The sequence below is a fragment of the Dipodomys spectabilis genome, unplaced genomic scaffold (assembly GCF_019054845.1).
Source record: "Dipodomys spectabilis isolate Male_0828 unplaced genomic scaffold, ASM1905484v1 ptg000262l, whole genome shotgun sequence".
In the NCBI taxonomy this organism is placed as follows: domain Eukaryota; kingdom Metazoa; phylum Chordata; class Mammalia; order Rodentia; family Heteromyidae; genus Dipodomys; species Dipodomys spectabilis.
In genome coordinates, this window is record NW_024870939.1 from 3,425,955 (window position 1) to 3,451,736 (window position 25,782).

The following is a 25,782-nucleotide window of genomic DNA, read 5'->3' on the forward strand; positions in this document are numbered from 1 at the left end:
TATTCTATCCAGAGTCACTTCATGTGGGCAAGCTGCATCTTCATGAAGCAGCGGCAAATTCATTAAACAAGCTTTTAATTTCCTTCTCCTCTTTCCCTCACTGTTCTGGGACTGCAACTTCCAATAAAACCCTAGCATTTAAGCTTTGCCTCAAGTTTACTGAGAAGCCTGAATTATGAGAGTGAACTCACCAGATGCTAGTGTAGTGGTTCAAACCTGTAATCCTAGCCACTCGGGAGGCTGAGATCTGAGATCAAAGCCAGCCAAGGCAGGAAAGTCAGTGACACTCTATTGCCAGTTAACTACCAAAAAGCCGGAGTGGAGCTGAATCTCAAGTGAAAGAGCTCCAGCCTTAAGCAGAAAAAGCTAAGAGAGCGTGCCCAGTCTCTGAGTTCAAGCAAATCCTTCCTTCACCCACCACTGACATGTTCCAACTCATTTCCCAAATATCATCTCCACTTTAGACTCTGCTGAGATCCAGACCCACTGAGATCCAACTGTCAAATGGACATCCACTTAAATATTCTCATAGCCACCTTAAATTCATGTCTAGAATGAAACCACTCCTCCTCAAATGTGTGTACTTCTGTGTTTTGGGGGCTAAAGAGGTGGAAGACACTCTTAGGAACTTTCTGTCAAACAGGGGAGACAGAGGAGTTAACAATGATACTAGACACAGATGCTTACTGGTATAGAGCAGAGTAGCAGGAGCGCATACTGAGGAAGAGAAGCATGCACACTGTGTGCCAGGCAGTGCTTGGTGCTTGTATGCACTAGCACTCAGCTAGCCTTCACAACAATCCTGTAAGGTATCTTTATTCTCATTCTGCAAATAAGAACACATTACAGATTAGAAACCTCACAAAGGTCATAAAGCAACTCAATCCAAATTTACCTGAAAGTCAACATTTTTGCTACTTTCAGAAGAGGAACACCTAATAAGCCAGGCTTAGAGGTTCCCTGAGGTGGTAACACTAGAGGCATCTCAAAAAAAGAAAAAAAAGTAGGAAGGTAGAAAGGAAGGGAAGGAGGGTGTGAAAAAGGAAGGTGGGGGGGAGGAGATCTCAGGAGGCTGAGATCTGAGATTGTGGTTCAAAGCCAACCTGGGCAGGAAAGTCTGGGAGACTCTTATCTCCAACTAACAACCAGAAAACTGGAAGTGACACTTGTGGCTCAAGTGGCCGAGTAATAGCCTTCAGCTGAAGAGCAACCAGATCCAGAGTTCAAGACCAGGACGACAAAAAAAAGTGCTAGGTAACTAAATGTCGTGTGTGTGTGTGTGTGTGTGTGTGTGTGTGTGTGTGTGTGTGTGTTGTCTTCTAGGGTTTATTGTTATGGCCTGAGTATTCTCAAAGTGCTAGGTAACTAAATGTCGTGTGTGTGTGTGTGTGTGTGTGTGTGTGTGTGTGTGTGTGTGTGTGTGTGTGTGTGTTGTCTTCTAGGGTTTATTGTTATGGCCTGAGTATTCTCCCTGAGTTTTTGTCGTGTGTGTGTGTGTGTGTGTGTGTGTGTGTGTGTGTGTGTGTGTGTGTGTGTGTGTGTGTGTGTGTGTGTGTGTGTGTGTGTGTGTGTGTGTGTGTGTGTGTGTGTGTGTGTGTGTGTGTGTGTGTGTGTGTGTGTGTGTGTGTGTGGTCTTCTAGGGTTTATTGTTATGGCCTGAGTATTCTCCCTGAGTTTTTCTGCTCCAGGATAGTGCTTTACCACTTGAGCCACAGCGCTACTTCAGGCCTTTTGGTAGTTAATTGGGAAAAAAGTTTAATGAACTTTCCTGCCCCAACCAGGATTACAGGTGTATGCCACTGGAGCCTGGCAAGGTAATTAAAGTTCTGAGGTTGAAGAAAGGGTCAAAGACATACAAGTTTGCCGGGTGCTGGTGGCTTATGCCTGTAATCCTAGCTACTCAGGAGGCTGAGATCTGAGGAACATGGTTCAAAGACAGCCCGGGCAGAAAAGTCCGTGAAACTCTTATCTCCAATGGGAAGTGGCACTGTAGCTAAAGTGGTAGAGCACTAGCTTTGAGCTAAAGAGCTGAAGGACAGTGCTCAGGCCAAGAGTTCAAGCCCCACAACGGACAAAAAAAAAAGATATCCAGGTTTGTGGCTTATGGCATCTAGGACACAGAAGTGATTCCAGTTTTGGACATGTTGACTGAGACAGATCTTTGTGGGGGCATTTAAGTCTCAGGTTCAGCAGAACAGTAGTTCAAGGGATGAGAAACTGCTGCTAAGGGAAAAAGATGGATCAAAAAGTCCTGGTCTCAGCCAGGCGCCGTCAGCCTCCTAACTCAGGAGGTTGAGTTTTGAGGATCATGGTTCAAAGCCAGCCTGGGCAGGAAAGACCTTGAGACTCTTATCTCTAATAAATCACCAGAAAACTGGAAGTAGCTCTGTGGCCCACGTGGTAGAGCACTAGCTTTGAACTGAAGAGCTGAGGGACAGCGCCCAGGCCCAGAGTTCAAGCCTCATGACTGACAAAAAACAACAACAACAACAAAAAAAAAGTCTTCTTCTCAGAAGTTACCTAGTATTAGTCCTCAGTGTCTTAACCCAAAATCTAGATAGGTAATCACTAGGTATAAAGGACAGCTACACAATCTAATCCCTAGGACAGGACAGTGTGGCCTGCAATTTCCTTAGTTCTAGAGAAGTCAAATTCATAGGGGAAAAGACAACCTAGTATAAAGACACAATTCTTGTCAACCAGTTTGACAGGACGGAAGCTCTAACATTTGGTGGCATCCCTGTATGTTATCAATTAAATCTTATACATCTAGCATATTATTAGTCGTATATCCTTGAGAGTACTCAGGAAAGCCCCTCAGATCACTTGCTTTCAAAACCCCACTAAGAATGGCTAATATCCACTGAGATATCCATGCTCTAACTGAGAATGTGCCTCCTAGGCTCTCATCTTGTAGTCTCCTTCCTCCTGTCTTCCCCTGGCCCTCAAAAAAGACAGTATATGTGTGGAGCCTGGCCCAGCTAGACTGCTCCAAAGCACCAAGGACCTTTCTCTATCTGGATCAGAGCACTTTGGAAACTAGATGTCTTTTTCCCCATGTGGACAATAATAAAGACTATCAAGGAACTACCAACAAAACTAAACTGGGGGGGCTGGGAAGGTGGCTCAGTGGTAGAGCGCTTGCCTTGCATGCATGAGGCCCTGGGTTCGATTCCTCAGCAACACATAAGCAGAAAATTTTAAAAAAAAGCCGGAAGTGGCGCTGTGGCTCAAGTGGTAGAGCGCTAGCCTTGAGCTGAAGAGCTGAGGGACAGCGCCCAGGCCCAGAGTTCAGGCCCCACGACCGGACCCCCCCCCCAAAAAAAAACTAAACTGGGTTAAGTTCTAAAATACTGGGGTATTGCTCACAAGCCCAGTGAATCTCAACTCTTGAGCTATTTCAACTAGTCTAGGTTAAGATCTAGCAACTCAACTGATACTAATCTGCTATGGGGCTTGGGAGCAGCTTTTATAACTTCTATCCTTTCTTACTGGTTTGAAATATCAGTTTCCCCTAGTTTAGAAACCCCAGTCTAATGAGGAGATGGTCAGGACAACAGAAAGTTGTCTGGGCTATTGAGGACAGGTGGTGAGCATATCATTACTTCAGCTCCAGAAACTGGATTGGATATTCCAGGAGGCAGAGCAGGGCTGGCAGAGCTACACTGCTCTAGCACTCCCAATTTCCTAAATGAACTTCAGTATCTAGCTCTAAACCTAGCCTTTTTCTCCTTTCTCAGAGTAGCTTACATAGGTGCATTTGAGGGGCACAGCATTAAACTGGTCACTACAGAGCGGAGGCCCTCAAATTTGACAGAGTTGGAGCTTCCTAGCATCTCTTCTCCACTACTGCTCTGAACCAAACATCTCAGGTTCCACTCTCAAGACCACACAGAAGGCACTGAAGCAAAAGTTGCTTTAATCAGGGGTGAAGTCCTCAATCAGGGGGACCTCACTCAACCTTTGGTGGTGGGGTCTCAGCCTACACCCCCCCACATGCCCTGAGGCCCCCTCTGGAAAGAGGGAGCAGCTGAACAGCTAATTATGGAAGAGGTAAGGGATGAGAGTGGGGAAACCCATGTGAAGGGCAGGAGCAGGAGATTGACAGGATTGGAGCAGAGCTGAATGGAGCGGGAAGAGCTTAATTCACATGGTTCTACCTGGGGGTTGGCTGAGGTTGGCTGGGGGCTGTGCATCGGGCAGAGCAGTACAGGGGCAGGGTGATTTGAGGGCTGAACAGGCAGCAGGGAAGGGAGGAGTGCTTAAGAGATGAGGCGACTGTGTAGCTGGTGCAGCTGCTCCTGGGTCAGCACCAGCCGGTGTCGCTGTCCAAGGCCAGCTGCACAGGAGAAGGTCACTTTGCCCATGTAGACTGTATCATCTTGCTGCTCTTCCTTGGCCTTGGTGTTGGAGAAAGAAACAGGATGCCAGGTTAGGGATTTATTGGAATGTTTGGCCACTGAAGGATACCCTGAATACTGAGATCAGGGGTAGCCCTTGGGAGAGTGAAGCTTCTGAGGTCTTAGGCCATGGTGACCCCATTTTTCAAATTAGAATAGGGGGAATGGTGTATACAGTCTGACAAGGGAGTTTTGAGTGTCACCTGATATAAAAAGTCAGGGGTGTGCTCTTTATATTTTTCTGAAATATTAGAATTTGTAGAAACACTGAGAGCACTTTTGAATTACTTGCAAGTAATACTTGGACTTGCCAGACCAAAACTAAAACAACAACAACAACAAATAGGGTAAATATTTGTTGAATTTGAGCCTCTGGAGGCCTCTTCAAATTCCCAGGAGTGGGACACTCACCTGAAGCCCCCATACCACCTTATTCTCTGCACTATATTCCCCCTTACCCTAAGGAAGGCAGAAGAAGGGAAGGTGGCAAAGTCAGTGGGGACGGTGGCTCCAGGGCGTTGAGTTACTGTCTCCTTAAGGACTTCATCCTGGAGAGGGCAAAACAAGACTTCATTTAGGAGTCCCCACAGGCTAGGACAAGGCCTCCCTGGTTTCATAGAAATGCTTTGCCAGAAGGGCAAAGATTCAGTCATCATTATACTTCTGTTCTCACCTTCAACTTCATCCCCACAACAACATCCCTCTTTACAGATCCTTTCTTTTTTTTTTTTTTTTTTAGGGGGGTGCAGGCAGTCGTGGGGCCTGAACTCTGGGCCTGGGCGCTGTCCCTCAGCTCTTCAGCTCAAGGCTATCACTCTACCACTTAACCATATCATCATTTCTAGCTTTTTCTTTTTGCTTATGTGGTGCTGAGGAATCAAACCCAGGGCCTCATGCATGCAAGGCAAGCGCTCTACCACTGAGCCACCTTCCCAGCCCCCTCACATTTCTGGCTTTTTTCTGCTTACATGGTACTGAGGAATCGAACCTAGGGCCTTCATACAGCAAGGCAAGCACTCTACCACTAAGCCAACTTTCCAGCCCCAGATCCACATTCTTTAAAGCCCAGTTTTCCCTGTCTCTAGGGAACCATGCCCATAAGTGATTTACCCCACAGTGATTTTTGTTCTAACAGAAGTTGTAGCCCAAGCCACAAACCCCAAAGAGGATCCTAGCTCACACATTCTGCTGATGAGAATTTATCTTGTTTGTACTAAGGTAGTTCCCAAGGCAAAATTCTGGCTTCCCACCTACTCCCCAATGTGCTGTCTGGCACAGAACTGGCCCAAGGAACTTCAGAAGTACCTAGTTCCACCAATGAATGCTCTGAAGTGAGCTTTGTAGGGTGGAGGAGAATAGAAACTGAACTGACCTTGAGCTTCTCAATGGTGTCACTCAGGGCCTTGAGCTGAGCCACTTGTTCCATAAGCTGAGCCGATGGGCTCTTGGCAGCTGTTGGGAGGGAAAGCTGGTGAGGCCCACTGAGGCCCAGACAGGCAGCTGAACTGAATTAAGGGTCAGGAATACAGTTACTTGATGGTCTCATGGAACAAGTACTAAAGAGATTGGGTCAATCAAGCAAACAACTTGGAAACTAAAGGACACTATTGGGAAGATCTTCTATGGCACAAGGACTTCTAGGAAGAAGCTAAATCACTGGGGAAGAGGGGAGGTACAGTATTCATCTGACCAAGTGAACATACCAGGGCTGGTGCGAGTGATATCTACTACGTGAGTATGTGTACTCAGTTGATTTAATGTCTCCAGAAGCTGGCTGGTCTTGCGATACAGTGCTCCAGCTGCTAGCTCACTGCTAGGGCCCTCATGGGGTGGGAGGGAAAGCTTTGCAACATGCAGAGGGGGCAAAGCTGCCAAGGATGCCTTCATCTGGGATCCCTGTGGGGGAAAAAGAGAGGCAGTGGAAGAGGCCCTAGAAGGCCTCTGCCATCACTCTTCAATAGAGGCAGACATGCTTCACCTTCTACCCCAGTCCTCCCTGTAGGCTCCTCACCTTAAGCATGCTGTTCTCATGCTGAAGCTGAGAGATGTGCAGCCTCATAGCAGAGATCTGCTGAAGCAGTAGGGGTGAATCCTTCACCAGCCCTGGGCCTGGCAAGGAACCTGGAGCCTGCCCAGGAGCGCCCCCTGTGGATATCATAACAAATGACCTCAGTCACAAGTGGAGAAGGTTAAAAGCTGGGCTCCATCCTTGTTCTTCCTCCTTTCCTCCCACCTCCAGTTCTGGTTATTCCCCAACCTTGATTCCCACCAGCCCTAGTAAGCCCTAGCCAGAGTGAGTCTATACCTCGCTGCTGGTCTTCTGTGCTCAGGATAGCCCATGGGAGAGCAGGAAAAGAGGAGAGAGGAATTACATGATTTGGGTCTAGGTAGACATACCACAGGGATCCTGAACAGAGGAAAACCCTTTTCCTGATGACCCTTTCTCTGCCCCTCCTTTAGCATAGAAGCAGATATATATAAAAAGAGAGGAAAGAGGCTGGACGCTGGTGGTTCAAGCCTGTAATCCTAGATACTCAGGAGGCTGAGATCTGAGCATCACAGTTCAAAGCAAGCCTGGGCAAGAAAGTCCCTGAGACTTTATCTCCAATTAACCACCAGAGAACCAGAGCTATGACTCAAAATGCTACCCTTGAGCAAAAAGAGCTCAGGCTCTGAGCTCAAGCCTCATGACCAACCAAAAGAGGGGTGGGGAGGGAGTAAGGTCTTAGGTCAGGAAGTGCTATATGAGAATTGCAAGGTGAGTATAATGCAGGAGCACTTGCAACACCATCTCCAACAAGGGTGCTGGGAGCAATCCAGAGACTCCAATGCACTTGTACCCTTAATGCTCACCAGTAAAACTTAGGTAGAGAATGCAAACCATTCCTTTGTTCCTTAGGTTTCCCCAATGCTGAGGAAAAATGCCTCCTTTTCGTAGGAAGTTTCATTAATTCAGAATCAGCATTTGTTTAAAGAACCTTCATTAAACACTATAAAATGGTTATTCTGAACACCCTTTCCAAATAATGTTGAAACTTTATATAATCACAGGAGTCCTATAACACAAGATACTTGGTCACCACCCAAAATCAAAAGGCATCCATGATAAGGACTTAGCCGAGAACAAGATCTTCAGAGGAGTTATCTGATAAGACACAAGAGCATCAAGAAAAAGTTTAATTCCAGCCAAGGAAATTAGCTTCTGGAGGTGAAAAGGGCAAGTAAGAAACTGAAGGAACAACAAAAAACAACTCCAGGACAGATGAGAACTAAGATGGCATCAGACACTTTCTTACCAAGGAAAGTGGGAGACTGGGCCTGGAAAGTAGAAAAGAAGCCTGGACCATGAGTGATTAGGTAAAGGTCAAAACACAAGCCACAAGCAAAACTGACAATTATACAATAGAAGAAATAATCACATCATAGAATGAAGCCATATCAACTCAATAGCAGTGCCAAGAGAGGCACAGCTGGATGCCCTGGGAAGAGTTAGCCCATACTGCTTCAGACTGACAACCCTCTGGACACAGGGTTGGGATAGAAAGATCCAGAAGGGAGAACTAGCAGAGTTCACCTAATGTTATTATGCTGACCTTCTGACAAATCTGGTAATCCCCTATTTGTCCAGAAGTAGTCTACATATATCATTTGTGAAAGTCAAAACTTGGGTGAAAGTAGGCGGAGTGCAGCTGGGCAAACATTCCTAGCTGAACATCCAGAGGAGAAGGTGGCAGAAGTCAAAACCAAGGCCAAGGACAGAGGAGACAAAAAATTAGTCTCCTCTGGGCCAGTGATGTGTATCTATCCCAATGCACTCACCACCAGCAATGCCAGAGACCAGGGTAGCAATGCCTGAAGGAGGAGGCCCCCGGAGCCCCTCGATTGTGCGTTTGGACTGGCTGTTTAGCCGCAGCTTTAGCTCTGCCTTCTCTGCTTCTAGCTGGTCAATGTCAGCCTGGAGCGCATCCATGGTCTCTTCAAACTCTCTGTGAAATAGAATCTAGGCTTAGGAATGGCCTTTCTCCATTGTCATACCTGACCTTTCAGTCCCAGCAGGTCATTGTACCCCTTACTATCCATGCTAGTGAAAAACAAGGGCAGGAATAGTGAGGTTAGGAGAATCATACTACAAGGGGGAAAGGGAATGCTTAAGAATAGAGAGCCTCCAACAGGAGGGAGGATTAGAAGAAGCAGAGCTCCAAGGAAGGTGCCTGACTTCTCTTTCTTCCGCAGCAGTGCCTGGGTCTCCTCCAGCCGTGTCTGGACTTTCTCAATGCGTTCATCTGCATCCTTGGCAGCACTGTCCAGTTTCTTCTCTAGGAGGCTCAGTCGCACATTGGCCTCACTCAGCTCCTCTCCCTGGACAAGGTAGATAGCTTCCAGTACCCTGACATCTTCCCCATGACCCCATGACCTGAAAAGCTCCTGTATGACTCCCTGATCACAGGCTCTACTTCTCCCCTCAACCCTCAAGCCATCTCAGTCCCAACCTGACATTTGCTGCTGCCCTAGGTCCCACCATATTTTGAGCCCTCACAGCCTACCCTTACCTTAATCTTAAGTGACTTCTTCAATTCTTTAATAACTGTCTCTCGATCCTCAAGCTTCAAACCTAGGCCTTCAGCATCTGTGATCTCTGCACGAAGGGCTGCAGCCCGAAGTTCAACAGGAGGAGGCTAAGGGATAAGGTTGGTCAGAAGGTCGAGGCAGACAGAGATTACCAATGTACTCCTTTCAGAGAATCCAGTCAGAGAAAACCTTCAGCAGAATGTTGCTTCAGGCATCTTCCTCGTGCATCCTTGCCCTCCCACCACTGGCAACAATATACATGTCCTGCCCCTCCTAACCTCTAGATTTTTCCAATGAAGTGTCCACCCACCTTGCTGGGGGGCCGCTCTGCATCATACTCCCCTTCCTGCATGGCTGTGGCCAGCTTGTTCATAGTGCTGATGAGGATGTTGCATGACTGGCGCAGACACTCATAGGGGCTGCTGGAGGGGCTCCCATAGATCTGCAGAAGCCAAGGACAGAAGTGAAAGTCCTGCACTGGTTACTTAACTGCCACCTCCTCCTGCTCAGCCATCCAATCCAACCTGCTCGCTTGCTTTGAAAGCCAGTTCCTCCAGTGCAGCCACAAGTAGCCCCTCATTCTCTGCCAGTGGGGCAATGAGCTGGGCAGCGGCAGCTGCCACCTCTTGCAGTACAGCCACCACCCATGTCAAGTGTTTTCTGCAGTCTAGGAGTGTGTCGGATACCTGTGTAATAGATTAGAGTCAAAAGCCCACCCTGAGTCCAGCATCACAGTTCCTAGCTACTCCAAAACTATTTTTTGTCCTAGCTACTCCAAAACTATTTTTTGTCCCTTGACAAGATCCAGACTTTAAAAAAAAAATTTTTTTGCAGTAATGTAGTTCGAACCCAGGGCTTCGTGTGGGCCTGCTTCATGTAGGTTCTGTATTACTTGAGCCATGCCTCTAGCCTTAGATCCAGTCTTAATGTGCTAGCCCCCTCCTAGCTCTACTCAGCTTCTTGCCCTTCTACACTTGGAGCAATAAACCTGTGGTCCAAAAGCCAGAGCAGCTGGGATCCCAGGAGCATCTGTTCCTGGCATTCGCCTTCGGATCTTCTTGCAGAACTGGCGGATGTCACTACATGATGTTTCCAGGTCCCGGAGTAGAAGAGCAATATCTGTAGCCTCTTGCCCACTCTACATAGGAAATAAGAAATGGATGAGAAATCAAGTTAGCATAAGGGCTGGGAGTGAGGTAGGGAATAAAAAAGAAAAGGAACTTGCACAGATCTAGAAGTGCCCTCACCTGTAAAAAGGCACGCAGCCGCCCCACTTCCACACTCATGCAGTCCAGAGCACTCTGGGTGAACTGTGGGGATAGAAACATATGGTCTTAATCTCCAATAGGAGCCTTTCTGCCCACATTATCATCTCTAAGAAGCCTTTCCCTCTGCTGACATCCACATATAGGATCTTCCAACTTGCCTGATCTGGCTATGATGACCCTTCCACAGTCTTATATGACATCCCTCCAGGACTAATATCCTTTATTCTAACCTCTATAAAAGGATTAACCACTTATCATGGCACTTCACCTTAATGTGGTCGGCCAGCTGCATGGTACAGTCTTCTAGCTGTTCGGCAAGGTGGATGCTATAAAGATGCTGAGGAGGGATGATAAAGAAACAGAGAGCCTTTAGCCTGTGGAAGGACAGGAGAAGTCCTTCCCAAACTGTAATTTGAGTCCTGACCATTACGGGTCTCAAGAATATCCAAAACCTTCAAGGAACTGCATCATAAGACAAGTACACTTCAGAGTAAATTGGGCCAAAAGCAGCCAACCTAAGACATGCAACCTTGAATACACTGAAAATAACGCCCCTTATGCAAAAGCTTCCCTCCCACCTACCCCATGCATGAATTCTCGCCCCAGACCTGGTAGTACTTGATAGCCTTGGTGAGAGGTTCCACATTGACAGTCTCATCCAGCTGATCCTTGTGTAGCAACTCAATGAGGAAATCTAAGGAGCGCTCATGGGCACTCATCTCAGGGTAGAGGCTGCCCACCTTCTTATACACATCCACATTGCACTGAGAGAGGGCACTAGAGACCAGAGAAGGGCTCTGTGAAGCCAAGGTCTTCCAAGCAAACTCAGTTTCAGTTAATCCTGAACCCATGGCCCTGGCATGGAGGTCAGGAGTCACTTACTGCTCATAACGATGCAGTGTGGCCTGCAGCAGACTCAGTGAATATACCAGCCCAGCAGCAAAGCTGAGCTGCTCCCCTGCAGCTCCTCGCAGCCCAGGCCTCTCTGAACAGTTCTCACTTAGTTCAAACTTCTCTTGGGCCTGCTTCCGAATCAGTTCTGCCTGTGGGAAGAAGAGCAGGGACTTGAGCAAAGGGTGGAGAACACAGGCCCAGGAATTCAGGAGATAGCTTAACAACTATGTGAGGAGTACAAGAGCAAGAGAAAGCAGATAGATGAGCAGCAAGTCTCACTAGGGAAAAGGGTAATGATGTGAGGAGCTTGTGAAGATTAGGAATGAGAATGAATGGGCAGTGGGACTGAAAGCTGGCTTAAAGCTGTCTCTCCATCTAGAACACTATCCTGCCAATTATTTTCCTATCTACTTTTAGCAACCTTTGGGCCCTCAGCTTAAACGATATTCCTCATCCTGCCCTACTCTAAATCAGATCCCTAGCTGGGCTCTCATAAGAAACTTAACTTTTTTTTCATAAAAAAATATTTATGAAGGAAAGTTATCTGATTGGTTTCAGAAACTCCCACAAATAGGACTGGGAATATGGCTTGTGGTAGAGTGCTTGCCTAGCATGCATGAAGCCCTGGGTTTGATTCCTTAGTACCACATACACAAAAAGCCAGAAATAGCGCTATGGCTCAAGTGGTAAAGTGCTAGCCTTAAGCAAAAAGAAGTTCAAGGACAGTGCCCAGGCCTAGAGTTCAAACCCCAAGACTGGCAAAAAAAAAAAACCTCCCACAAATAATATATGGCTGTTCATATACTTTATATATGGCATAGTACTTTCATATAATCTATGTGCATCATCCCTTATATTGTAAATCATCTCTAGATTACTTTTAATATTTAATGTAACAGCAAAGACTTTTTTTTTGGATTAATGTAACATAAATGGTATATAAGTAATTGTTATACTGTATTGTATAAATACAATTTTTTCCAAAATTTTTAAGACAAATCACTTAAATGAATAAGCATAAAATTTGCCAAGCACTGGTGGCTCATGCCTATGAATCCTAGCTACTCAGGAGAATGAAATCTGAGGATCACAGTTCAAAGCCAGCCCAGGCAGGAAAGTCTGTGAGACTCTAACCTCCAACTATCCACCAGAAAACCAGGCACTGTGGCTCAAAGTGGTAGAGCACTAGCCTTCAGCACAAAGAGGCTCATAGACAGCGTCCAGGACCTGAGTTCAAGCCCCAGGACCAGCCAGGGGGGAAAAAAAAGCCTTCAGGGCCAGCCACTGTCCTGCTTCAGCAGTGAGTAGGAGAGAAGAGGTTTCTGCTCTTACCAAGCTTGTTGAATCCAGTGCAGAATCCATAAACATGGACACTGTATATTTTTATCTGTAACTCAATTGCCAGCATGTACTTCTGCTACCTCAAACTCTTTGTGGGAAGAAATGATGATGACTACTTTCACTTGGCTCAGAGAAGTCCAGTAGATTTTTATTGCACATGTAATATACCTTGCAAATGAGACGAGGCATGAGCAGTAGCACCAGGACACAATCATGGTCCCCTCCTGGCCGAAGGAAGCTGTCAGGCATGAAGGCTGTCAGCAGGGACATGTGTCGGTTGGCCTGTGCCACTTCCATCTGTCTTAATTCCATCTCAATAGCCTATAAGGTACACAGGGAGGAAAAGAGGGATCTAATTTCTAGAACTACCATATCTTACTTCACCAAATCCCTTACTCTAGGGACAAATCCAGGACTATATTCTTCCATACTACCACACAAAGAACCTCCTCCCCCTCAAAAATCTGAAGCTCGGAACCCCACACTTGTTAAGAACAGAGGCACACTCATCCTGGCCTTTAGGCCACCCACTTTCCTGACCTTGGCATGGGCCTTAGTCTCAGCAAACTTGATTTTGAAGTCAAAAGTTTCTGGAGGTGGCTGTTGCTGTCTCTCCACAGATGCTTCCTGCTGGTTTGTCAGTTCCCGATTAACATCCTGGGAACAGACAGTGAGGCAAAACTGCATCTCTAGGGAGATCACAGAGAAAGGGCAAGAGCGGCAGCAAGGGCAAGAAGTTGGTACCTGTAGGTGAGCAGTCAGCTGGCGGTACTTCTTGATGGTTTGCTGGTAATCTGCAACTGTCTCCTGAGCTGCCTCTACACGCTTCTGGGCCTCCCGCACCCGGGCACCTGCCATATCCAGCTGCTCTCGCAACTCCAGTTCTGTCTCACGTGCATTTTCCTGTAGCTCATCATTCATCTCATTCATTGCTTCCTGGATACCACAAGGTAGTTGGGGGAAAGCAAAGACAGGGTCAAGACACGGAGCAGGGCCAGGATGATTTACCTTATCACATACTCTGAGTATAGGTCATGGGTCATATGTCAAGTTCTCCCAGCAGATCCCTTCCAAATACACACCACTATGGTCAGAAATCAGGAGTTTGCTCTTCTCTTACCAAGTCGCCCACAGTCTCTCGTAACTCCCGCACTTTCTCTTCCAGATTCAGGTTCCGGTCGGTCAGCATCTCTACCATCTCTTCAGCACCCAGAGCAGCATCAACCTGTGTAACAGAGAGGACACAGGAAGAAGTGCTGCTGGAAGGTGTCTAGAGAAGGAGGAAGTGGCAACAGGAGAATCAGACGGGTGAGCTAGGCTTCCCAGACCTGTTCCTTGAGCTCATCAATGGTGCTCTCTGCCTGGCTCAGCTCTTCCTGAAGGCGTTCTCTCTGTTGTCTCACAACTTCCAACTCTTGGTTCTTTTTTTCCATGAGCTTCTGGAGCTTCACGTGCTCCTGCTTCTCTGAGGAAGAAAGATCCCGCATTCTGTGGCGAAGAAAGAAGACAGAGTATCGTTGGTCACTATCAGGCTAATTTGGAGGCAGCAGAGTGAGCATCAAAGCCAAGCAGCGAGGAGAAGCCTACCTCACCAAGGCATCCTTCAGGCGAGCATTCTGCTCCTCAAGCTGCTTGAGCTGGTAACTGGATGCAGCTCCATCTGAACCTGGTAAAGAGCATAAACATATTCAGGCTGGCCTCACCCTACCACTTGGCCCCTGTAGCTCTGTGTGCCTTACCCTTTTCCTCAATTTCAGCCTTGAGTATCTCCAAGTCTGTGGTAAGTTCGTCCACACGTTCCTTCAGGGCCTCCACCTCCTGCTGCAGAGACTCTGCCCTCTCTTCAGCCATCTCCTTGTCTAGAGTGGCCATCTCAATGGCATCAGCAGTGTCTGCCATCTCTTCCATGTATCTCTCCTTTGCCTCCAGAGCCTCTTTGGCTTCCTGGTAAAAGGATTTGGTGGGTGAGGCAGGAGTAGAGAGCCCCACACTGTCTTTATTCACAGGGTGCTACAAGTTCCAACCTAATTTCCAGTTTACTTCCTCAGAGCCCTCAGTCTCCCCAGGTACCCCTTTCATCCATCCTGATCTCACCTTCCGTGCCTCCTTTAGGCGACGCTGAAGGTCTGCCTGCTGCTCTTGCATTTTGCTCTTCCATTCCTGCACCTGCTCCAGTTGGATCTTGTGTTTCTCCAGCTCTTTTAACTTTGCCTTGTCTTCTGCCCGCTTCAGCCGCAGAGTCTCCAGTTTCTCCTCCAGGTCCCGTACCTGAGCCCTCAACCCCTCCTCCTCCTGCCAAGGAGAAGCCCCAGCATCTGTGTGTATATATAGCCCATCCCTCTTCCCCAATACAACTTAGCTGGAGCAGAGAAGACAAAAATGTGTATAGCCAGGTGCCGGTGGCTCACGCCTGTAATCCTAACTACTCAGGATGCGGAGATCTGAGTATTGCAGTTTGAAGACAACCTGGGCAGGAAAGTCCATGAGACTCTTATCTCCAATTAAACACCAGAAAACCAGAAGTGGTGCTGTGGCTCAAGTGGTAGAGCACTAGCCTTGAGCTGAAGAGCTGAGGGCCAGTGCCCAGGCCCAAAGTTTAAGCCCCACAACGGACAAAAAAAAAAAAAAGCATACAAACATTTTTAGCCCCAGCATCAAAACCAAGTGGCAAACAAATGAAACCAGCAGAGTAAGTATAAGGAAAGTGTGAAAGAACAGTAAGAAAGGAAAAGGTAGCTTGGCCAGTAATAAGATATCCATATGTTATACCCCTATACACCCACTCTTTCTAATCAAGTTCTAGGTCCTCCCTAGCCCCAGAAAATTTCCGACACCCAGCCAGGAGTCACCAGCCCCCAGTATCTTGATTCTCCTCTAACTCAACTCCAGTTCTTACCTTGGAGGGGGAAGGAAGTGGTGGTGCTGCTCCAGGAGAAGTGAGGGCTGGTGTGGGGATGATGGGTGCTGCCAGTGGAGTCTGAGCTGGGGTGCTGGGCTCACTGCTGCTCAGTTCACCTGCTGATGCTGAACCAGAGGGCCCCAAGGAGCTACTGGCTCCAGGCCCTCCAGTACTGGCTGGGCGAGTGGGCTATTCGAGAGAGAGTAGGGGTAGTCCAGAGAGAACAGAGGATGGTGGAGATGAAGGGAGAGAGACAGTATGAGAATATGGCAAGGGCAGGAGTCAGAGAAAAGAAAGTGCAGGAAGAATATGAAAGCACAATGGGAACAGAGGCAGTAGATGGAAGACAGAAAATGATACCGTCAAAAAGCAACAGTAAAAAGGACAGGGGGCGGAGGGAGGGAGGAAAGGATGGGAAAAGACATAAGATTAGAAGGTTCCTCCCTTGGCAATGAACAGCACATTCCGCCTAGCTCTGGTGTTACCTTTAGAGCAGAATCCCTTACTCCCCAGAACTCCCTTCTGTGACCCATTTGTGATCAGCAGTTTCTTAACACTCCCAGTCCCATCCTTGCTCTGGGTCTGTGCCCAACTCCCCAGGGAGAAAAAAAGTGCTTCAATGTCATTCCCAGAGAAAAAGAACAGATTAGAGTTTGTTCTCGATTTTCATGTTCCCAGAGAAGGATGAGCTAAAACTGGGAGGGCTGGCCTCTCTAGCCCTGGCAGTCCATCTCTACTCTGGAAGTCATGCTGAATCACCCTCCCATGATCTATGTAAAGGGCCAAGGTGAAAGTTGTAGCCCCAGACTCCCTCCTAAAGCAAGGTAAGTACAGCTAACCTACTGTATTTACTGCCCCAAGACAAAGTTTATAATCAAGTAATACTACTCAGGCCCCTGGGGGACTGGGAGAATGGGAGTAAGGGCTGAGCAGTTGTCCTGCAGCCCCAAGCCTTGGGGCAGTCAGGCCTGCCCAGAAGTCTTCCTAGCAGAGCCAACCCCCTTAGTTCTCCTGACTCTGAGGAACAACATGCTACCCACAGATACTCCCACCCGAAAGCTTTCACAGGCATACTCTTCTCCTAACTCTCACATTGTACAGTGCCAAGTGCTTTACCTCAAAACTGGTCAAAATTACCTTCTTCAAGAAAGCCTGTCTTGGCTAGCCATAATCTCACTTCTCTTTTGTATTCAATCTACTGGCTCAGCTATCCTCCTGATAGCTGGAAGCCATTTTCCTAGAAAAGACTTATCACCAACTCCAAGCTCCTCTCTCTCTCAAAGGGAACCCATAATGTACTATGACCAACTTTTACGTCCTACTACACATGCCCACATACATGCACATGCCAAAATGTTTGTACACTCAGCAGTGGCTTGCACAGGACTGTTTATTCTCACCTTGGGCCGCCGAGTTGTGGTCTGGACAACAGGAGCCAGAGGAGAAGTAGTCAGGAAAGAAAGAATAATGGCAGAAAGATAGACAGCAAAAGGACAGCAGTGAGAGCAGAAGTAATCATGGGAACAGGCTGCAGTTAGCCACCACCCTCAGCCCCCATCCCAACTCCCGTCCACTGAATCATGGCATTCCTACTCTAGGAACTCAGAACTCCTGTTCCCCTTGGTTCCTGCTATTTTTGTCCAACCCTTGCAGGCTTTACCCTTTCAGCTACTCTAGAAATCCCAGAAGTCCTGTCTCCTAGGCTGAGCCACAGAGATCAAATGCAGCAGCTGGCAAGGTCTCCATAGATCAATCCTTCTGTGAACAACCTCTCTCACTCCTCCCCTGAGGCCCCACCCAGACACTACTCCCAATGGCTTTCCCAGGTCACTCTCTTCCTCCAAGTGCTAGACTTCATAGAGGGGAACAATCACCACCATGACAAGAGTGGATATAACCCGAAAGTGTGAGATCAGATCCCTAAGCACTATTTCCCTCCCTCCTTTTCCCCCTAACCCACCAGATCCCACAACAATCCCCATCCCTAAGACAGAGGGCTCAAGTGTCAGGGTTATGAATATTGCATTACTAGAAGCACAGAGCTCAGCAAAATAACCCCACCCAGCTGAAAGACGGAAGTAGGGGTAGGCAGCAGCACAGAAAAACTACTGTCCTAAACCAAATTCAGAAATCCTCTGGGTTACCACAAGGTGGTAAATAGGCAATTAGCTCCAACTCCCTAAGAGTTGCCTAGTATCTTATCACTCTGGCAAAGACAAATCATGGCTTAGGTCTGTTTCTAGGAAATCTGAGCCCAAGAAGACCATCTCCATACCTGCACAGGACAGCATCCACAGCTTTAGTCAAAGACTATTTTGGGATCTCCATGCCACCATGGTTAAAAAAAAAAAAAATCCCTGACACAAACCCTGAGGGAGGGGGAATGCTGGGACAACAACCAAGAGTCGTTCTAGCGCAGGTTGAGTGAGGCAGGTAGGCCTGCTACAGGCACTGAGATGCCTGAGCCAGCTTCTTCAGGCTCTATCACAGGAAACTCCCCAAGCCTGTTGGCTGTAAAGGTGGGCTAAAGCCTAAGCTTGTGAGGCTATAGATACAGGCCTGGAACACAGACTCAGAGACCAAATCTAGCAAGGTAGGGAGCATACACTCAGAAGTGGGGCACAGTAGTGACACACACCTCTCCCAGACCCTCTACCCTTACCTCCTCCCCCAACCAGGTAGAATAAAGTCAGCCAGCCCCCACCCCCACCCCAGCAGCCAGCTGCCACCATTGCCTTGGCAACCTGGCAGCAAGACCAGAGCAAGCAAGAGTACCTTTCGGGCTGTCGGTGCCTGTCTCATCATTGCAGAAAACCACAGAAAGCAAGGAAAGGTAAGAGAAGGAAGGAGAGAAGAGGATAGACAAACAAGGGAGGAAAGACGGACAAGGGAGGGAGGGAAAGAGACCGAACAGAGGGAGAGGCGGCGGAGACAGGAGATTAGTGCATCAAATCCCAACAATACAGCCTCAGCTTCCAGGCCAGCGGCTTCCCAGCCTACAAACTGCTGCTGGGACACAGAGGGCCCCCCTCAGGTGCGCAGCAGGACAGCCAGGCTCCAGCAAACACCAGACCAGTGCCCGGCCCAGTTTGCCAGCTTAGGCTGATGGCAGCCTCAGTGGCCGCAGCACCAGCTCCATCTGACGTCATGCACCCACCCTCCTCTGCTCCATAGGGGTGGAGCCACTGTTCCACAGTCACCTAGCAACCACCCAGGGCCCTAGTGGCTCCTCCTCCTCCTCATGACTGGACAAAGTCCTGTGCAAATCCCGCCTTTCCACTTCCTCTAAAGATCAGGTTCTAGTTCCGTCCTCCCTCCCTTACCCACTCCCAAGAGCTTGCTCCACAAAAACAGGGCTAGGGGTGGCCCAGAAATGGCACCTTATGGGACCAGGGCCAGTGAGCAGGAATGAAGGTCTCCCTGCTCCATCAATCTCTTTCATAATTGCACTCTGCTTTCCTGACAATCGCATCAAATCCACTTCTTTTACACATACTGGCAATACCCTTGTCTCTCATCAGAAATACAAAACCAGAGCACAACCCTCCATCCAGCTTCTGCTCTGAAGAGCACACAGAGTAATCAATGAACCCTAGAGAACAATCTGTCAGGAAAATAGTTCTAATGACAGCGTTGGGCTCTTCTGAGCCTGACTCGAAAGGGCTTTCAAAAAAATGATTCAGTATTTTTGCGGTGACATCTATGTTCTCTTTGGCCCTCCCTCAAAGCATTCTTTTTTGCTCCAGATGTAGCTCCCATTTCCACATAGGAAAAGAGCAGGGATCCTGGCTAAGTGATCTGCTTTAAGAGACCCACTGGCACAGATGATATGGGGGGGGGGGGGGGGGAGCAGGGTGAGGACATTTTTTACCATGAGCAAAGAAGGTACTGAACCCAGCTCAGGTAGTTTAGGCTAAGCTTTGCCTTTTAGGCCCCTGACAGGGTTAAATTAGGCTGCAAACAGAACTCTTCCATTGATCTCAGATAGCAGCTTCATGTTCTTCTCTGTCCAGGGGCCTGAGGTGAGGTGAGAGTTCCATCCAGAAGACAAAATAAAGGAAAGCCAAGTTTCTATTAGCCTAGAATGGGCCCAGCATCCTTTTGAGCTTTATTTTCCTTACAACCCCATTCCCATCTGGAGCTGGGACTCAGGATTTAAAGTTCCAGTATGTAGTCTTCACCAGGTCAAGACTCCAAATAAAGAATCTATCTCCCACCATTTGTCAAAAGGGAGAATTTTTCCCCCGTCTCCCTTCCCATTGCCCCAATCCAGCAGCAATCCATGCAGCATAAGAAAGGCCAGCAACAGGTTGACAACAAGGAAATAACATTGTACATATGGTACAGTACATACTCTCAGACAGGCACGTGCACATCAGAAACAACTTGGACAGAGGACCAAGGTAAGGGTTAGGGAGTGGAAGTGGTCATGGCAGTAATTTAAGTTTTTAAAGTTCATAAGGAAGGGAGAGAGGCAGCACATTTGAGCCACTGCAATAGGGGAGAGGTAGGCCTCAACCTAATGAAGGAGGAGGCAGAGAAAGAGCAATGGAGCAGAATAAAAGTGTAAATTTGTAGCCATCTTGACCCAGTGGCTTTCCAACTATTCTTCCTGTGTTCTGTTCTATAGCCTCCTGCCTGTTTGCACAGCTATTTCACTTAGTACTTTCCTTAGCCCTATTCCTTCAATCTGTCCTATCACCCTCAACCTTGGCTAAGGGAGACCTACCATAAGCCAGTAAATGCTCTATTTTATGTTGTTGCTATTTACAGTCATTTGTTTGGAGACTCTGATTAGGAGTCTGGAGCAGGGAGAAATCATCTCTAAGGAATGTTACTTGGGCCTAACCACTGAGCCTGATGTTCTTGCTCCCCTCTTCCAGGAACTCTAGAAGCAAAACTGCCATTTCCTCTGGCCATCCCAGCCCCAAGATTACATATACATATGCATGCAGCAGCCCAATGGCATGCAGGACAACAGGAGTAGAGGGCTACTGACTCCCACCCACCCAAGCACAAACAGTAAACATGCCACCTTCTTAGGCTTCAGTCCCCGCTGCATTAGGAGTAGGAAAGGGCAAAGTTAAAAGGACAGACATGGCATTATGCTAGCTGGCCAGACATCTTGGGCATAGGCATCAATACCAACACAAATGTAAACAGATAATAGGTGAAGGGGATTCAGTTCAAGGTTAAGCTCTGGGCAAAGGAAGATAAGGAGTCCCTCAAACATTAGCGTCTAGGATGTCCACACCCTGGCCCAAAGAAGCTAAAGACCACCTCACAACACTGAAGAGGAGTGGCACAGGAGAGTTAAGAAGTGCCCTCTATATACAGCCAAAGCAAACAGAAAGGAACTGGGCTCATTCCACCCACCATTTGTGAACAGAATGTCCCCCTCTACTTGCTACCTTTCCATCCCACAAACCCTTTGGGTCTTAGTATCTTTGGATACCAGAAGGTAGGAAGCTGCCTATACTACTGGGGTCAGATCTGTTCTTTCTATCATCCTCAGCTCAATCCCATTTAACTCTATACTTGTAGAACCTAACAGTTTTCCCCTACTACTACTATTCTAACCCTAACAGATCAACTTACATACAGAAAGCTTCCTTCTCAGGGAGGTTAGAAAGACTGAAGCAGTTCAGACTCACCTACAGCTTCTACCTTTTTAGCATTGGTCTCCCTCCCTCCATCTATCCATATTACTCCCTACTCCCACTTCCAAACCACTCACCAGTTTGCTGGCCTTTGCCGCTGTATCAGCTCCCTCTGCAGAAAACAAACAAAGTGTGCATTTGTATAATAGGGTAGAGACAAGAAACATTATAGTAGGGTAAGGATGGAAGTGGCACTGTGGCTCAAGCGGTAAAGTGATCGCCTTGAGCTGAAGAGCACAGGGACAGCGCCCAAGCCCAGAGTTCAAGCCCCACTACGGACAAAAAAAAAAAAATGAGTAAAGCCATAGTAGGGTAAGGAGCTATAACAAGGGACTATGGTGGTTATAGAAAAACTTCAGTATCCACTATGGCCCCTCATTATGGGAAGAAAGGCTGGGGACTTCTGGGTATGAGGAAGCAACTTAAGTGGATGGCTATTACCTCTTTTGAGAACCTTTGAGGCAGAAGAATCAGGTGTCTCTGGAGAAGTAGTATCTGCTCCATCTTCAAATACCTGGATCTGAATCCACAAAATATATCAATATAGCCTGTTCAAGAAAGGCTATATAGGTACCACCCTACTCCACAAGCAATCTGGTATACAGGGCAACTTCCCTAGGAAGAATCTCCAATCTTTCCTCCCTGCTACCTCCCATTCTCCCAACCAGAAGCTTATCCCCCACCAAGGAAAAGGAAATACCTATACATCAGCTGCACTCACAACAGATATCTTCACACAAACACACACATACACACACGCGTATGCAAGGGGTAAATACCTGGGACTGGCGCACAAAGATGCCATGACCTTCATCACAAGTAAAATACTTCCTGCCTTGGACAGTTCCATCATTCTTGCCTTTTGCTTCATCCAGAATAACGCCTACCCATTTGCCAGTGGCAAAGAGTGTGGCCCCAACATAAGCCACAGTTCCTCTGTGGCCCTTTCCAATCACCTCCACACGGGACCCTACCCGCAGAGGCCGGGCACTTGCCTCTGCACTCATTCTGCTGCCACTGGGCGTCTGAAAGAAAGACACACAAAAGCATACACAATTAGAGGCCTAGGTCAAGGATGGCATCCTAATGCATAAGAAACGCCTTAGCCAGGATCCTGGGCTGAAAAAAGACCAGAGTCATTCCTTGAACACCATCCTCAGAATGAGCAAAGCCTACAAATTCCTCGTTGAAAAATGTCAGTGATATGTCTTCCTAAGATGTCAAACTCATCTGGAATCATCTAGGATTTTTAAGAGTTTATGTTTAAATGTTATAACAAATCAGAATTCATTGATAGATCTGTGAATGTCACCATATGACTGCTTTCTCTGGAGCACTGCCCCCAAGAAGAGGAATAAGCAGACGCAAATAATAGTTTAGACTAGGCTCCTACAACCCAATGCCTTGACTCAGAAGCCTGAGCTTGGAAGACAGGTGATTCAGTGGGCAGCCCTACAGAATCTCATTTCCTTCTCAACTATCAACTGTATTCCTTGGGATTCGAGTGGTTCTCTCACTTTTTTCTTGTTTATTTTTGTTTTTCTGTTGATACAGGATCTGTTACATAGCCCAGGCTGGACTTGAACACTTGATCCTCCTGCCTCAGCCACCTGAGTCCTGAGATTACAGATGTATACCACCACACTGAACTAAGCCTCTTCCTTTCACAGATATATAATGATGCCTCCTCGCAGGCCTTGAAGTTACCACAACTCCTTCATGATCTGACTCCCATCCACACACCCATCACAATACTCCTGATGCTGCACTACAGTACATTCAGTCAATCAATTCCCTTCTTCCTGGCCTTTGTCCTGTTCTGTCTGCTCTCTACCATTCAAACTCTGGAAATCCTTCCCCAATGCTTTGTTGTCATAAAAAGTAAATCAGGTAGCTCAGATTTGTCCCTCACATTATCCTCAAACTCTGCCCAGTGGTTCAAATGCATGTCTTATCACTTCATAAATGGACAAAACAAAGGGATAAAGTAAAACACTTTCTTGGGATGCTCTCAGCTGTTGATGTATTTGCAATTAGGTCCCAAATCCGCCCATGATTTAAGAAAATCACACCTAAGCCATTTTTAGCAATAGCAGCTCCATGAACCAGGGAGCCTTGCAGCAAACATAAATGGAGCAAGAAAAAGTGACATGATCCTAATAACTCCAAAGGGCTCCATTCTGATACCCCCAAGTTGACATCAGAAAAGAACCCTGAGAGAAGCAACGACGAGATAGTACATTTCCAAACCTGTCACTTCCTAACTCCCTTTCCCAAAAAGCACACCCAGGAAGGTAAGGGCATAGCTTCCAGGGAATTCAAGAACACAAACTATACCCAGGACATTAGGGCACATCTCATGGACCTGACAATGAAGAAAATTGCCACTGCCACCAAGGCTGGACCTCTAAGATTCTCCCCGACTTCCCAATGAGCCTCTTCAAACCAGGTGGACTCAACAGTGGTACAGACTCTATCTCAGACAGAAGAGAGGACAAATGGCAAACAACAAAGCAGCTCTACGGAAGTCCTTTCTGACCATCTGCCCCATTCTGAGTCCCTGAATAGTTTGGACCCCCACTGGCCTGAAAGCCAACTGGAGTCAGAAGACAGGCTTTGACAGTCCCCGGTTAGGGCCCAACTCTAGGAAAGGAAATCTGTCCAGACTGTCAGGGCTTTGGAGCAGTCTTTAGTCCATGTGTGCCCCCAGCTGAGTCCCAGCCCCCACAGCAATGATGTCCACAGGCACCCAGGCCTTCTCCAGCAGTTTTCCCAGAGCCATCCCAAATTAGGGCCACTTACCCGGTTGTATACGTGCCTCTTGCTCTGGGCCATGTTGCTCACCTGGCTTCTACCCCCTCCCCCAGCCAGCCAAAGACAGAGAGAAAAGGCAGAAACCTAGGCAGGAGGGTCAGGGCGCTGGGCCCTTATGGGCTGACACAGGAGGCGTCAGGCACAGCTCTCCCCAGTCCATGGGCCTCACTAGGTGGGGTACCCTACCCGGCTAGGGGTGAGGGCAATGATGGGGGCTGTGAAGCAAGTCCCCTCTGCTGCCCGAGGATTCCTGAACCAGAGATACCGAATCCTGCTTGCCAGCTGATGAGTCTCACTCTGCGCTAGTGCTGCTCCAGACTTGTCAGGACCAGTACTACCCTCTGGGTCCTAGTGCCCCCCTGCTTCACCTGGGCCAGAAAAGAGGAGCAAGGACCAAGGGACAAGCCTACCCATAAACCCTCAGCACTCACCTCTACAGTTCACTGTCTAGGGCTAGAAACACAGTCCGACAATCCATCCTGGCCTGTATCCCCTCATCATCACTGTCCCCCTCTCCTCTCTAGGGTAAGAGGCCTCAGCAGGCCCACAAGCATCAAGTGACACTTCAAAAAAAAAGGTCCAGTACCTAAGGGGAGGCCCAGAAATAAAGGGACAAAGGGTAATCAAATGCGGCAGTGGCATTCACTGGTAGGTACTATGTTGAAAATGAACTACACAACTCGTGGGTGGGGACAGGAGGGAAAAATTGGGAGAGTATAGGGGAAAGGGTGTCATTGTCCAAAAGAAATGTACTTTTTTTTTTTTTTTTTTGGTCGTGAGGCCTGAACTCTGGGCCTGGGTGCTGTCCCTCAGCTCTTCAGCTCAAGGCTAGTGCTCTATCACTCGAGCCACAGTGCCACTTCTGGCTTTTTCTGCTTATGTGGTCTGAGGAATCAAACCCAGGGCCTCATACATGGTAGGCAAGCACTCTACCACTGAGCCACCTTTAAGTCTTTACCTGACTTATGTAACTCTAATTCCTCTGTACATCACCTTTTTAATAACAATTTTTTTTGGGGGGTCTGGTCATGGATCCTGAACTCTGGACCTGGGCGCCACTGTCCCTCAGCTTTTCAGCTCAAGGCTAGCGCTCTACCACTTGAGCCACAGCGCCACTTCAGGCTTTTTGCTTTTTGCTTATGTGGTGCTGAGGAATCGAACCCAGGGCCTCAGGCATGCAAGGCAAGCGCTCTACCACTGAGCCACCTTCCCAGCCCCTTTAATAACAATTAAAAAAATTAAAACCAGCCAGGTGCTGGTGGCTCAGAGTTCAGGCCCCACAACTGACCAAAAAAAAAAAAAAGAGCAAAGAAAGGGCAATAATGGAAGTACCTTCAGACAAAGAGCAAAAAGTCAAGTACTACAGAACACAACATCCCTCACTCCCCCCACCCCTACACACACAAGTTTACAAAGGTTGTCATAGCTACCCTTCCCCATTTTGGTGGTTGTAATAGATCAGGCTCTGAACTCCAAGAGTAGCAGATTATTCAGGGCAGTGTAGAAAACCCCACCTTGCTCTTATAACCTAAAGCCCAGGACATCTCAGTCCCTTCTAACTTTACCAGTACTAGCCTAGACTCTCATACAGCTTTTTCACCATATGAGCTGTGCCTCCAACAACAAATATAGTCCCCAAACAGCTTCAGTCCTATCTAGAACCCTCAGGAAACCACCTCTTCTCCCCTACAAATTATCCATTAGGCCCAACCCTTCCATATTCATCACTACACAAGTGGGCAGAGTAATCAGATCCATGCAACTTGGACCTCACATGTCCAGAGGGATTCCAGTCTATAATGGTTAAGAAAGGGTGGCTCATAGCTACTCAGGTTGACAGCTGTAGACCCTAAGCCAACACAAACAGAAAAACCCCAAGAGCCCTGAGGTCAAGCTCTGGTACCAACACACACACACACATGTGCGTACACTATCAG

At 47.7% G+C, this 25,782-nt stretch overlaps 1 protein-coding gene across 1 annotated transcript in view; it reads right to left on the reverse strand.

Annotated features, from left to right (window-relative positions):
* Positions 1-3,899: 3,899 nt before the first annotated feature.
* Positions 3,900-25,782, reverse strand: part of Dctn1 (dynactin subunit 1) — a 33,309-nt gene continuing 11,426 nt past the window's right edge. Inside the window, exons 2-28 of the mRNA XM_042699690.1 lie at positions 21,811-22,056; positions 21,473-21,551; positions 21,109-21,143; positions 15,369-15,560; positions 14,567-14,764; positions 14,212-14,416; positions 14,060-14,138; positions 13,801-13,960; positions 13,593-13,697; positions 13,217-13,408; positions 13,013-13,129; positions 12,641-12,793; positions 11,120-11,280; positions 10,846-11,014; positions 10,506-10,574; positions 10,217-10,279; positions 9,958-10,107; positions 9,494-9,655; positions 9,280-9,411; positions 8,951-9,076; positions 8,617-8,759; positions 8,220-8,386; positions 6,412-6,545; positions 6,104-6,296; positions 5,773-5,852; positions 4,859-4,948; positions 3,900-4,400 (exon numbers count right to left, since the gene is read on the reverse strand). Of these exons, the coding sequence (XP_042555624.1) occupies positions 4,263-4,400; positions 4,859-4,948; positions 5,773-5,852; positions 6,104-6,296; positions 6,412-6,545; positions 8,220-8,386; positions 8,617-8,759; positions 8,951-9,076; positions 9,280-9,411; positions 9,494-9,655; positions 9,958-10,107; positions 10,217-10,279; positions 10,506-10,574; positions 10,846-11,014; positions 11,120-11,280; positions 12,641-12,793; positions 13,013-13,129; positions 13,217-13,408; positions 13,593-13,697; positions 13,801-13,960; positions 14,060-14,138; positions 14,212-14,416; positions 14,567-14,764; positions 15,369-15,560; positions 21,109-21,143; positions 21,473-21,551; positions 21,811-22,038 (3,720 nt within the window). The 5' untranslated portion in view covers positions 22,039-22,056 and the 3' untranslated portion in view covers positions 3,900-4,262. The remainder of the gene's footprint in view (positions 4,401-4,858; positions 4,949-5,772; positions 5,853-6,103; positions 6,297-6,411; positions 6,546-8,219; positions 8,387-8,616; positions 8,760-8,950; positions 9,077-9,279; positions 9,412-9,493; positions 9,656-9,957; positions 10,108-10,216; positions 10,280-10,505; positions 10,575-10,845; positions 11,015-11,119; positions 11,281-12,640; positions 12,794-13,012; positions 13,130-13,216; positions 13,409-13,592; positions 13,698-13,800; positions 13,961-14,059; positions 14,139-14,211; positions 14,417-14,566; positions 14,765-15,368; positions 15,561-21,108; positions 21,144-21,472; positions 21,552-21,810; positions 22,057-25,782) is intronic.